This window comes from Suricata suricatta, chromosome 2 (genome assembly GCF_006229205.1).
Source record: "Suricata suricatta isolate VVHF042 chromosome 2, meerkat_22Aug2017_6uvM2_HiC, whole genome shotgun sequence".
NCBI classification, from domain to species: Eukaryota; Metazoa; Chordata; class Mammalia; order Carnivora; family Herpestidae; genus Suricata; species Suricata suricatta.
In genome coordinates, this window is record NC_043701.1 from 96,513,837 (window position 1) to 96,528,597 (window position 14,761).

General features: G+C 41.0%; 1 protein-coding gene across 1 annotated transcript in view; it reads right to left on the reverse strand.

The window, feature by feature from the left end:
- RAPGEF5 (Rap guanine nucleotide exchange factor 5) overlaps positions 1–14,761 on the reverse strand; it is a 179,383-nt gene that overhangs the window by 87,845 nt on the left and 76,777 nt on the right. The window contains exon 7 of the mRNA XM_029929886.1: positions 13,013–13,138. Coding sequence (XP_029785746.1) covers positions 13,013–13,138 — 126 coding nt within the window. The remainder of the gene's footprint in view (positions 1–13,012; positions 13,139–14,761) is intronic.

Here is a 14,761-nt window from a genome sequence, read left to right on the forward strand (position 1 = left end):
ACAAAAAGAATTTCAGAGCTAGAAGAAATCTTAGATCGCTCATCTTCTAACTTTATAGATGAGAAACCTGAAGCTCAAAGAGGTAATGTGACTCAATTTGTACTCAATATATTGAATTTGGAGGTAGTTTGTTAATAGAATTTTAAGTCTTCCAGAATAAAATGATCTTTTAAATGCTGGTAACAAAATAGTAAATTAATTGAAGATGAAAGTGAAAGGTGCAATTCTAGAAGAAACAGAAGAAAATAAAATTGAGTATATGGCCACAAAATAGGGAAGGGCTTTTTCATTTTCAGGGTATTTTTAAGAATTAAAAAATGTGAATCAACTGCTTTGCTCATATATGTATAAAAATAAGTAAACGAAACAAATGGGAGAAAACTACATGCAGCAAATAGGATGTATATCCTTAATATATAAAGAAGTTAATCAATGAAAAAAATTCCAATGTAAAAATAGGCAAAGGAGGTTATAGAAGAAAGACAATAGATTGATACAAATTACAAATTTCCAACCTCATAAGAAACTTAAATTGGAACTAGATAATACTTTCCCCCATCAACCTAAATAAATATTTAATCCCCCCCCCACCCCCGAGAATGTTCAATGAGGGTAAGGGTGAGGACATTTTAAAACAAGTACTTTCATGTATTGCTGACATAAGTGAAAACTGGCACAGGCTTTATGGGAAGTAACTGAGCAAAAACATAAAAGAGATTAACACTTCAAACCTATAAGCTGAAATTACTAAACTAGGAGTTTATCCTAAAGAAATATAAAATTAGGGGCACCTGGGTGGCTCAGTCGGTTAAGCATCAGACTCTAGGTTTTGGCTCTTGTCATGATCTCGTGGTCCGTGAGTTGGAGCCCCATGTCCAGCTGCATGATGACACCACAGAGCCTGTTTGGAACTTTCTCTCTCTCCCTCTGTCTCTGCCCCTCCTCTGCGTGTGTGCACCCACACACATACACTTTCTCTCTCTAAATAAATAAACTTTATTTTAAAAATCTAGCTCAAAATTTTTCTAGAGATGTGCAGGTCAGATCATTTATAACAGCAAAATTTTGTAAACATATTTGTGCCCGAATTGAAGGGTGATTAAGCAAAGCATGCTATGAAAACATAAGGCAAGACTCACAACGTATATACTGCCACACTGGGCAAGGCGTGGGGCAATCATGGTTAGTTACTACTAAACCTTTCTTCCGTGTAGCTTTCTATGATTTCTAAATTCTCTGCAAAAGGCATATATTACTTTTACAATTAGTACAATAATTTTCAGACAAAACAATCTTCCCCAGGAATGTGCTATAAACTCCAGCAAGGTGCCTAATACCTTGTTGTCGACTATTAAACACCTATAAACCTCTCCAAGAAGCTTGTTTTCTGAAACAAATTCAATCAGGAAAACAGGTCCAAAACTATATACAGTATATTATTTAAAAATATATATTTTGTAGTTAGAGCGTGGGAGGAAGGGAAAATGGTAAATGCTAACCATATGCAACTTTGTTTAGATTTAAGATTCATGACCTTTGCCTTTTATGATTTATGTCCTTTCCCAGTCATAACCCAGGAAGTAAAGAATGATGTCAATTTAGCAAATGCCTCACAGGAATGTGAAGTAACAATCTGGAAACAAACACCTTATTCAAAGTATGCCCTTTCCTCTGCTTGCAGATGTTCTTCTGCAATCTCCTTTGAGGTCAAATCAGATCTTGCTCACTCCTGTCCCTGCTCTGTTTTGCATGGTGCCTGGTTCATAGGTGCTCAACAAATGTTTTTCTCAATGAATGAAGGCAAGACTAAATTGATCTTAACCAGGTATTTAAAATTTTTTTTAATATATGAAAAGAAAAGGAAAGTCTACTGCACTAAAAAAAAAAAAATTGGGTCCTCAACCAAGTGAAGTGTATGTTAATGGCTGAACGGTCACTACTGGCAGCGGCAAGCTAAATAGCTACTTGGCTGCCAACCATCCTCATGGACTTAGATTCTTTCTCATCATCTCGAGGAGCTCAAGCATGGGAGTCAGAGATAAGCTGCTAATGGCAGACAAACGCAATGTCTGATGAGGGATGCTGGCTTCTGTCTGAAGCTCTCAGTGTAGTTAGGGAAGTGGCCGAATTCCCCAGCGTCAGTGGTCACCACATTCAACCAAGGAATGCATATTCAATTCCCTCTGGGTCTCCCATAAGCCTGTGTTACCCAGCTCTTCTTTTTACGGTCCCTAGACTAACATGCCTACAGTCTGCCATCCTCTGTCACTCAGAAGGAAGAGACACCATTTCTGGCTTTTCTATTCTGGATTAAAGTAATTTCAGAACTTAGGTTTAGGCCAAAATGGACTAGTAAATTCTCTTCCACCATATTCTTCCCCAAAGGTTCTGGAGTCACCAGACGTGATAAGGTAAGAGTAGATGTTGGGGCAAAGATGCCCAAGTGGCAAGACGTGGAGCAGGGTGGGGAGGGGCACAGCCAGGGAAGCACCAGCTGCAGGGGTGGATATACCTCAGGCTCTCTGATCTTCATTAACAAGGATTTTTCCAGGGTGTGGTGAACTCTCAGGTCTGTGCAGATCTCCGCTCTATGCCAAGATTATGAGTAATACTGAAGGACAGGAATCTGAGATTTACTGAGTTGGGACGGAAACGGGATCTACTTAAAATTGAGATAAAGTCAGACCTGATTGCCAAATTATAATGGGAATTGCATTTAATAGTTCAACAAGTCATGAAAGGCTTCTGTCCACACGCACCTGGCATTCAACTATAGTCCTCAGAAGACAATCAGAATAAAACTGGCTCTCCGCTTTCTTCCGAGGTTTCTTCTGTTGGATTTTAAGGTTAATCAGAATTCTGCCTCACCCGCACTCAAATTCTTCCCTTTATCACCTTGACTGGCTTATCCCTTAACCTCAAACCTGAAGCTACAAATCACCACCAACTGGGGCCAAGTGTGCTACTATCTCTGCCATTTTTGTATTTTGTAGTTCTGTTCACTTACATCTTTAAAACTCCAGTCATACAAATTACTAGAGGACACAGTATTATCTCCATGGCTTCAATAACCCTCTCGGTTCCCAGGTTTTTAGAGTTATCTCTGAGTATTGTTTTAATACTGAGATAATTTTTTAGAGCTCTGACACCCCATGGGTGTTCAATGAGAAGCACCAAATGATCCCATTTATTTTTTGCTGACAAAATTGCTTGTGCCTGCTTTCGGGAGTTGCTGGGTTAATTTTCTAATAGGGAAACTGATAATAAGTAGAAAAGAAACAGTTCATCAGAAATGTTTCATGGGAACAAGGGCCATTTCAATCAAGCTAGCCTTACTTTACGTCTCCACAACTACATTTTTAGGAACACAGGTAAAAATGCCAGGAATGAATTATAGCTTTAATAAACCTAAAAGATCTCTAATAATTATTATTTTTATTAATGATTTTTTTTGCTTCTGATTACAGAAGTTAAAAGGTTATGTATTTTACTAGAAGAATATCAATAGCGGAAATATTTTTAACCTTTTCTTGTGATTAACAAACTTCCAACAGAATCAATGGACTGTATAGTATTTATTGCCCATTTTAGAGGAAACTCATTATAATTCTATTTAGAAGGTGCCAGTTTTTGAATGAACGTTTTTCTTACCCAAACAATCAGGACACAGGATATCTCAAGTTCTTTCCGATGGCTGTGACCCTCAGTGGAAAACTCCAGGATACTCAGACTGATTGCAAAAAACAACGCATCATCACAATCCCCCAACTTGTAATAACAGTAAGTTCGCAGAGCAGCAAGAAAGTGATCGCATCCATCAAGCATAAAATTCGATCTGGGATTTTATTATGCATTGCACCATTTGGGGATCATTAGACTTCTCTCTTCATAAGAGTACGAATATGAAGCTTGTTTTACCTCCATAAATCCGAGCCAAGGCAAGACCATGAAAGGTTTAAAGACTCATCTGTCTGACGTACCATTCTCTCTCCTCACTGACTGCGGAGGGTCAAAATCGTACACCCCTACCCCTACCTTTGCAATCACCAAGATATGCTTTTATGACTATTAAGTTTTCATGAGCTGCTTACAAATCCCTACCCCCAAGCCACTTCCTGCCACCTTAATTGTCTTATTATCACCATTATTCTCTCTCTATATATGTTTCTTGGATCTGAAGGAGCCCCTAATCCTTTATTCTGACTCAGCTCGCCTCATTCATGCCCAGCCATTCCTGGAATCTGAACAAAGAGGACATTTACAAGGGCTTCTTAAAATTGTTGGGCCTTATTCACGTAATTATGTACAAATGTACAGTAAATGAATCCACATGCCGTATCTTATTTCTCCATTTTTTTAAACACAGGAGGGAAATACTGGAAAACAACAACCACCAGAAAAATTAAGAAATCGATTCCAGGTAAGCCTGAGTGCTGTAGCATCAACTTCTACAGAAAAAAAAAGAAATCTCTCCTGCTTCAGTAACGGAATGGCCTACTTTTTAAAATTAAAGACCAATTATTATGTAATGAAAAATAAGAACATGGTCATGTTTTAAGTAAAATATGGATATTTAACATGATTTATCAGAGAAATATGTACTGCACACTTGGCCACAGTCTGTTATGTTCTGTTATGATATTTTAAGCAATCTTCTATTTTTGCTATCTTAAAACAACATTTAGGGCTGCTGAATGCCAGATGGAATTTTCCTTCCATCCATTTCCCACTGCAAAAGGAAAAAGAAATTCTTTGCATCTTATATGGAAATGTTTTATACATTTCTTATCCTCATCTTTATCAACGGAAGTATTTGAATCACTCAGAAGTCACCAAACTTCGGCTGAATCAATGAGGTAAACATTATACCACAGAATAAGTATTTTTAAAGTGAACATATACGCCAATGTCATTAACAGAAAATATTCAAATGACATGCAAGCTCAAAATTCATTTCTATAAAAAAAGGACTGAATCACAGTCAACGTTTTCAAGAAAATGATGGTGTCGTGGTGTATTTTGGAATTAGAGTTGAGCTATAATTGGACATTCTGTCTTCCCAGGCAGGGACTTTAGCTCAAGTTCACGGACTTGAGCTCCTCAAACAAAATCCTTAGTTCATGCTGGTGACTGCTTCCTGTAAAACCAACAGAGACGCCTATGAAAAAAGGGAGTGTATGTGACCCAGCCTTCTCCTGCAAACCCATTCTGGCACTGCAGCAGAGGAATCTCAAAAATGCAAATATAATCACCTTTTTCTCTCTTGCTTATTAAATTCTTCACAAGAGCTCAAAGCTATTTGACTAGGAGCACACAATTTTTGGCTAAGCTTGTAAGGTCCTGCCTCCTCTGGCCCCTGTGGCCTGCCCCCTGCGGCCATGCTCTGGCCACTCGGTTCCGCCCTGGGCCTGCAGCCTCCTCTCTCAGCGTGAGCCCTTCACAACGGCATCAGCACTCGTGTTCTCTCTTCTGCCAGGAATGCCTGTCCTTCCTCACTTCTCCTAGTGATGCTTCTGGCCCTTCAGATCCTCATTTCTTCAGGGACGTGTGCATGTTTCCCTAGACCCTGTGACAAGTTCCAGAGCACTGTGCAGAACACTTAGGACACAGGGAACTATGAGTTCAGCCTCTGAATTTCTTGCAGTGTTAGCTCTCTGCAGGCTGTGATGGACCTTCCACAGCAATGAAAACACATTATGAGTTGGTACCTACGTCTTCCTTCTCCTTGAGATCTCTTCATGTCCTTATCTCTCCAAGCCTCAGTGGTACACAGTTGTCATGAAGTATTGTTCATCTGTCTGTGAAGGACTGTCCATCTGTCTATGCATCTTTTCCTTACTTTTTTGTCTTAATGCAGCCACTGTAAATGCAAATAAAACTAAACTACCAAAGATTTCTACTGTTACCTAATCAGACAACAATCTAGAAGGTAATGATGTTATTATATTAAGAGTAATAATGCAGATCAGGCCTTGATGGGGTAGAAAGGAAAAGAATGTAAAGTTGTCTAGGGTCTGGCTTGAGGTATACCGAGGTGGGGAGGTGCATAAACCAAAGAAAAATAACCTATTTCTTAATAACTTACTTTAATGATTTCTCAAAATTTTATTTGAAAAATTTCTTTAATGTTTATTTATTCTTGAGAGAGAGAGAGAGACAGAGTGTGAGCAGAGGAGGGGCAGAAAGAGAAGGAGAGGGAGAGGGGAAGAGAGAGAGAGAGAGAGACAGAATATGAAGCAGGCTCCAGGCTCTGAGCTGTCGGCACAGAGCCTGACGTGGGGCTTGAACTCATGGACCAGGAGATCATGATCTGAGCTGAAATAGGACACTTAACCAACTGAGCCATCCAGGCGCCCCCTCAGACACTTTAGAGATGATACAACTACTTTAATTTTGTAAGAATAAGAACTTCATCAACCTAGGAAGCAGCATCCGTCCTCTGGGGAATACAAGATCTTTGGGAACATGATCTTGATAAACCTAACTGAGCCACTCTCACTTTTCTTAACTGGGCCTTTTAAAATAAACTTGAGGATTTAAAATAAACAAATACCATAATGACAAATTCCTCTCTTTAAAAACGCTGAAACTCATTAAAAAAAATAAAAATCAGTGTCGGGACTTGCAATGGGCTTCCTGTGAGAACTTAAAAACACAGCTACCGAGCAGATGGCAGGACCAGACAGCACGAGCACACCGCCTTCCCTGGCAGCTCCGCTGCTGTCTTCCTGGCAAAGAAGTAAATAAATAAATGATCGAAACAAACCAGAATTTAAAGAGCACAGGAAGTGAACCAAACTTTAAACCGTGCTGTGGAATGAAGGGGAGCATGGGCTGCTGCTGGTGTGAACTGTGTTTACCAGGGTGCTTCCCTCTCTCTCGACGCCTGTCAAGTCAAGGAAACACTTGATTAACGCTGTCCTGGACGGCTACTTGTTTCCACGTGTGAATCCCCCGCCCCCACCCAGCTCACCTGTAAACTTCCGGGAGGCATGCACTATCTTCTACCATTTTTTGTGTTACTCTGTGGCCATATTAATCCTGATAAAGAATGAACTAGAACCATTCATTCAAGGAAGTCTCTTCCTGTGAAAAGGTCCCTTAGCATCAAACCAACACGAAGTCAGGTTTTTGTTACTGAGAAAAACAACCTCATTTCTACAGTGGTTTGTCGGTTTACAGATGGGCAACTTAACATATTATGAATTGCCTGTTATATATACACCTAAATTTTGGCTTTCGTAGTAAGCAATCACATTATAAAATTCTGTTTGTATTTAAGTAGTTTCTTGATTAAACTAAATTGCTGATAAACTTTAAGTAATGCCATGATTGCTCTGAACTTTACTTGCCTACATATAAAACGAAAGTTTGAATACAGAATGATAAAACCACCTTTGCTTTTAGTATTTCATGTAAAGTACAAAGAGGGCTTTCGCCTTATACTTTGCCTTATTTTTTTAAACAAAGCAATAGACCAAAGAGAAGCTGGAAAAAGGCAGAGACTAACTTTTAATAGGTGAAAGAAGAGGGGCAGCAGCTAGAATTCCCCAAGCCGCTTCTTCCCTAGTCATCTGTGAACAAGGACCCCTTTGACGTAGGCAGAATTCCAGGATGAGGCTGCAGGAAACAGGGAAAAGGAAATCCTGGTCGAGGCTGAGTGATAGGGACGCTACCCGGGCAGCAGACGCCGCCAAGATTAAGTTTCAGAATGTGCAAAATCCCCTTCCCACCCATATTTCATAAGTGAATGAGAAAAGGGGAAGGAAGTAGGGTGGGTCCTCAGTTTTAACAAAGGAGCTGGAGAAAACCGGTGGGGACAGGGAGGGCGATGGACAGGGTCCCTAGGGAAAGCACTGCCTAGCACAGCTCTCTCCTACACTTTACACATCCACGTTTCTGCAGTTCGCAAATTAGGAACTCACTTTAGCGGCTACTATTGGGGTTTCTGCCCTACAAGTCAATATGCTACCAAAGCGACATTTTAGGAAAAAATAGGTTGGGTCTTCTGGACAATAGTACCGTTGTGTTCCAGAAAAGTACCCACCTCTAGATATTTTCTTTAATACAGCTATTTAATGGCTACAAAAATATGAGCAGTTTACATGCTTTTCAAATCTAAGTTAGGACTCAACCGAAGCAAGCACCTTAGCATTCTCTTTTAATCCTTCCCACATCTGCCACCACCATCGCTTTGTTATGTAATTGTTTTGTCTGTTCCATCCAGGGTGGTCCCTGTCATTCCTCTTTCTTGGGATTATCATGATGCTCACTGTCCCGGTTTCCTGTCCTGATCAGCCCTCCCTCCTGCAATGTCTGCGGAGAGAAGATGCACCCAGAAGCCATCAGACTTGGGTCCCCTCTAGCCCCGCCCTGCCGAGTCACTCAGAAGCCTCGGCTTTCTAACCTGTCAAACTGAATGGTGTCATTTACCTCATACAAGCGCCCCCCCCATCCATCCTCCTCTCCTCTGAAAACTAAAAACACCGAATCATCAATGACTTCTCATTATTTCTAGAATGAAATAAAACTTCTCAGCCTTCACAATTCTCTCCAGTCTGGTCCCAATCTCATTTCTCACACAATCTTCCTTCTTCCACCTCCTTGCCATCATCTCTTCCCTCTGGGACTCCAGTGACATAGAATGGCTTCTGATTTCCAAAACTACCTTGTACTTTGACATTTCTGTGCATTTTCTAACGCTGTTCTCCCTGCTAGGAATGCTCTTCTCCAATTTGAATAGTTTAATCCAACCCCAACCTACTTTAAGGTTCACATCACACTTTACCTCTGCTGTATCACGTGTACATGCTTCTTCCAACTTCCATGTATCCCTCTGGAAATTATCAACAACACTGTCTTCTTGTATCTCAGTTATCTGTGCCAATGTCTTCTCTCTATAGCCTGGCTGTGCTTCTTCAGGATAGAAGCCACCGGAGGTATTTTGAATCTCCTATGACTCCGGCTTTAATACAGGCTGATTGAATGAATAAACGACCAAGAGGATTCTGAAATAACAGCACAGTAATAGCAACTCAGACTGTATGGGTCAAGAGGGCAACCCTAAAGTCACAGATAAGGCTGACAAAGCCTCACACATCATTGCAGCAAATGCCAAAGTGTTGGCTTTGCCCAAACTATCTTCTAACGGTCTGGTGTGAGAAGACGGTTTCTGCAGTTCCCGTGTTCTCAGCCAGAACGCTTACCTAACAGTTTGCCAGCGGGACGGACACTGAGCGCTCTAGACACGCAGGTGTCTGTCTCAGACACCTGAAACACACCGCAGGGAAACAAGGCCAGTGAATGTCTTACAGCTTTTCGTGAAGGGGACCAGCCATTCTAATGCTAAACAGAACATTCTTATGTTTACCACTATACCAAAGAAACCTTCATAAACATTTTAAAACTTGCTTAATATAAAATAACACCCATTCTTACCCCCACCATCACCAGTCATCAAATTCTGCCAGTTTTACCATCTCAATGACTCTTGTCACCTAGGGCCTTCTTACTTCCCTAGCTACCACCTTGATTCAGGCTTTTGTCTTTCACTGACTCACTACAGTTTTCTAAGGATTCTCTCCAACACTTTCCTCTTTTCCAGTCATTTTTTCCCTCTGAGTCAATGCCAAAGCGATCTTGGGAATACCGCCTCTGATCGTGCCACTTCCCTTCTTTGATGGCTTTCCTTTGCCAGAAAGACAAGCCTAAACTCCTTTCAGTGGCTTAGGAGGTCTTCTACAACTGAACCGTAACCTCCCTTACAACCCACTCCCCTCCTTCCCCCATGAATCACCCAGTGCCCAAGTCATATGCCTTCTTGCTAGTCCTGTGGCTCCACAGCTCTTCCCTGTCACACCGTGCTGTGACCATCAGTCAGCCTTCCAGGTCACGCCTGAGCATCCCCATTTGGTAACGCGTGCCCCTTCCTCTGTTCATATAATTAGATTAAGATGAGGAAATATGATATGTACATAAGAGATAATTTCTTTAAAGACTTACTGACCAAATGTTAATACCACTATCATAATGTTTAGAAGAAATAACCCATGTCTGCCCCCTTCTTAAAGTTCTTGCATCATAATTTCTGACACTTAGTAATGAGCGTTGGCTAATTTTGCCTACAGCTTATTAATATAAAGTAAGAAAACCAAGTGCTCCTGAGAAACTTGTGATAATTATACATTTAAGTAGTTTTCTTTCAGAAATACCTTGGCAAAAGCAGAGTGAAGTGTTTCTCTAATTGCATGCATTTATAATCATGGCACTGACCAGTTTACGAAAATATTAGAAATGTGCTTCTCAGAGAGCTCTAAGCTCCTATTTGTGACAAGATGTGCCGGCAACAAAAGCTTTATTCTTTTTCTATTCAGTAGTACTTTAAAAAGGAGCTGTTTCATTTTGTCACCGTATTTAAAGGGATGTGGTATTCTAGAACTGCAGAAGCAATGTAGTTCAGTTCAAAAGATAATCAATGGGTAACTTAGATTCTAACTCCAATCTCACCACTGTCTACTTAAATACCTTTGGCCTAGTAATGGTAGGTGACGTAGCTGGGGCATTTTAAAATCATAAAAGAAAGGAAATCTGTGTCTAACTCCAGGGCTTGGTCATTGTTATTACTGTTCTAACAAGAAGAAATTGTGGGCCTGGGTTTACATTAACTAAATGACCATTTCCTCTGTACGTACTGTGTGTTGTCGCTGGATTATCACCAGCGGGAGCAGATGGCTGCCATTGAAACGGGGCGGGAACTGCCAAGGCTGCACCCACCTCAGGGGCGCAGTGGACTCAGCGCCCAGGCAAACGTGGAGCTCCATCAAATGCTCAGGACATAAATGAGCAAGATAACGGACCAGAGGGTTTTCATTCCTAATACATTACGGCAAACAGCGTAAGCATCTAGAATCAAATAATCCATCGAGTGGAGCCCTGAACAGGTACAGCCTGCAGAGTGGATCAGTGCACCTACTGTCATCTTGCATGGAGGGACAGGGCAGAACGGCTGAGATTATATTCATCCCAAATATTCACCTCTCCTTCCTCTAAGCTGCAGGAGGAGGAGTCTATGCCGCCAAGGCCATAATTCCAATGTTTATTTACATACCATTTTTTCCTCAGGAACATAAGTATTTCAGAGCCAGTAATGCATCCGTATTGTGACATTCATGCAAGAAGTAACAAACCTTAGTGTTCGGTTTTATAATCCAGAAATGAAGGATTAAAGAGAACAGAGAGTAGATAACCATAAGCAAAGTCGTCAATCTTCTACCACTAAATTTCTATCTTATGTTAGAAGTCTTTACAATTAGCAGCACCAAGTTCAGCTTTCTCTTATCTATTTAGAGGGTATGATAGATAGTCTCCTTAGTGGTGACTATAATATTCTGGACTGAACTAAACCCAAGATGAAGGCAACACAGGTATCTTTTTTAATAAGCCTAAAGTTGGTAGAGGCAAAAGGCTGACAGTTTCTAGCCACGGTAAGCAGCACTCTGCTATTTTTCTGACTTTAAAAGATCCTGCCCTACCCTCAGGCTGTCACCGGTCCACTGAACTGAATGTGCAATTCATTGTAAAACATACCATTCATTTTAAGGACCACTAGGGAAAAAAATGCTCACAGTTAAACGAGGGTGTGTTTTCATATGATCTATCATTAAGACTTATCCTGATTTCAGAGATGCTAAAATGTGGAGGAAATAAGCATTTTGAAATCAACAAAATATGATATATGAACACTGTTGCTCTTCTCATTTAAATCCATCAAAAGGAATAATGTTTTGAAAAGCTTAAGTCACACACTAATCCCAAATATTCAAAGGACATGGTAGAGATTAAGAGTCAGTCTTGGATAGAGTCACCCGTCAGGGTGCTTTTAACAATTTAAACAAGTCCCTGAATTTTTCAATAGTCCCTGGTGAAGTGAAGGCTCCTGACACGCCCACTCTCACTTGAAGTCAACGGTCACCCCGAATAGCTCAGTTACAAGGCTTTGAAACTGCTTGATCGTACTCCTCGCCAGACATCACTTGTTACGATTTGACGTCGCACTGTTAGAGACGCGTTATGTTAAACTAACCAGGCTGCCACGCTTGCACCCTCACCTCCTCTCCTGCTCAGTAAGACTCTGGCTTTGGTACTGACGGCCTTAGAGAAGAGAAGGCATGAAGCAATATTTCCCCTTTGGACAGAGTTGAAAATAAAATTCCAAGGGAAAATTAAAGTCAGAGGGAGACATGTTTATGAGCACTGAGGAATGTTCCCCTTCATGAGCGACCCTGGATGGTTGAGCCCTGAGAGGCAAGTCTTGCAAACAACAACAGAAAGTCAATGGACAACAATGCGTAGCAGAAGAAAGTGGTACCATTGTCCCCCTGGCCTGACGGAAGGCTTCTCGGTTCTAAGGCTCCGTCTGAATAACTGCTTTCAGGAGAACCGAGCACAGCGTCCCTTCCCTCCAGTTTAACTACATCTGAACAATGTAACTTTTGTTGGAACACAAACATTCATAAGATGCTGGGAAAACTCCCTTCTGACTCCCCTGCTTGGGGAGAGCATCTATAATCTGTTATTCTGCTCTCATTTCTTTCTACTGACTCAGGACACATTTGTTTGCTAATTAGAGCCGCCCCATACTCAACCTAAAAGTACATCAGCACGTCCTTTCAAAATTCATATCCCACAAACTAGCTGATGGGTTGAAACTCCCAAAGTCAAACTTGAAGGACATCGAATCAAAATTAAAATCACAAACAGATATGCATTTATACGTGCTTACATGTGTTCTTATATGTCTACGTGATTTACTTTTGAGCAGAGTCATCTTATAAATGCAGGGTTACCAATGCCTAGCTTAGAGTTTTGAGCAGCTGTCATTTTTATCAAGGAGGATGCTTTTGGGGAGAAAAAACAAAACTAAAGAATTTAAGCTATTTCTTCCTTCAAACATATGAGGCGGAAACATTTTTCACCCCTACAAGCCTGCACCCCCATGAGAAAAAGGGCTTACGTGTTCAGATTTCTCCTGTTCCTTTCTGTCTGTCTGCAAAAATGGACAGTTTTCTCTTGTCAGCTTCTGAACCAGTTCAATCCGTCCGATGTCATCTCTCTCCTGGAGTTTGCACATCACTCCTGCCTTGAGAGTTGGAGAAAAAGCGAAGATATACTTAAATCCACAGTCCCAGGACATGACCCCACTGGAAAATGTGCCTTATGATAAGCTCATCTTCTCTGTCGCCTGGAGTAAAGCATGGTCGTGGTCAAATATCTCGCCTTGGCAAAGTTGAAACTGTACTATTTTAACCTAGGAATGCCACGCCAAAAGTCTTACGAGTTGAGATCATGCACCGGTCTACTTTAAGAGAGCGAAGGGCAGAGCAAACTGAATCATTTGCTACTGAAGTGCGCTCCTGATATGCCACTATTTGTTCCTGACAGCCTGTTTCCTGTTACATAAGCAAAGCCTCACAAGAGGTTAAAAACTCATGGGAAAGTTAGCCAGGAACCACTCTGACAAAAAGGGTGAAGTGATACGGAGTACTAAAAATACCAGTACACAAACTCCTAATTCTTTCACTCCACCAGATTATTCCACGTACAAATACACAGCTAACAAGGCAATCACAAGATTTTTTTTTCACAGCTGGAAAGTTACTAAGGGGTATTAGCAAAACATCTCTAATGTTGCATGAGATATGGTAAAAAACCATAAAGTTTATTCAAAATAGACTGGAGAAAGCAAGCTTAAAATGTCATCAGGAATTGGAAATGATCCATAAAGCAACACATTTTTTGCCAAAGTACTTAAGTAAAAATAATATGAAGGAGGATAATCTAGGACTTTGATTAGAAAACAAGTACATTCATTATAGCACAAATTATGAATTGTTTCTGCTCAAATTCTTTAAAAAATGGTTCACCGTGACATATCAGAACATGATCTAATGAAATTTGAAATTACTCTTGGCAGAAGCAGTCAGAATTTTGGATTCCCGTTTTATCCAATACAACCTACAGGATTTGAATGGACTTCGCAACAGGACCAATTACGGAGAAAGGGCCAAAAGGGAGGCTTAGTTTTATGGTCTTCACGTTCTGTGCAAAAGATACCCATTTTGCAGAGTGGGTACTGAAGACATGGGCTTATCCATGCCAGACAATGACTGCATCTCTATTCCCACGGGCAAGGATAGCTCCTTATCTAGCAGTTTCTCCCAAAAACTTGGAAAGAAACAAAAAAAATCCTTCAAGTGGCCCAAATCACAGGTTCCCAGGGGACAGCAAGTGGAATTCCTCCATCAAAGTCAGAGATTTATTTTTGAAACATCCCTCACAAGTGGTCCTCCAATTCATTTCCAAGGCTTCCTTGCATAGGGATGGCCGCTTAGCTTCGGACGGCGTCTGCACTGCTGCAGACCACACGGTCGGAAAGTCCCTCACCACACTCAACTCAGAAACTGCGAGACTTCAACTAGTTTTACCTTTAAAAGCAACTGAAACCAGGTCTATTTCTGTTTCTTTTTCACAAGAGACAGAGGCAGCACGAGTTGGGCAGGGGCACAGAGACGGAGAGAGAGAAAACCCCAAGCAGGCTCTTCGCTGCCAGCACAGAGCCCTCACAAACCCGAGAGCTCATGACTTGAGCCGAAACCGAGAGCTGGATACTTAACCAACTGAACCACCTGAAACTAGGTCTATTTCTTATCCAAAATGGCAATCTTCCAAGTATTTAAACACCGATATTTATTATATCCTTTTA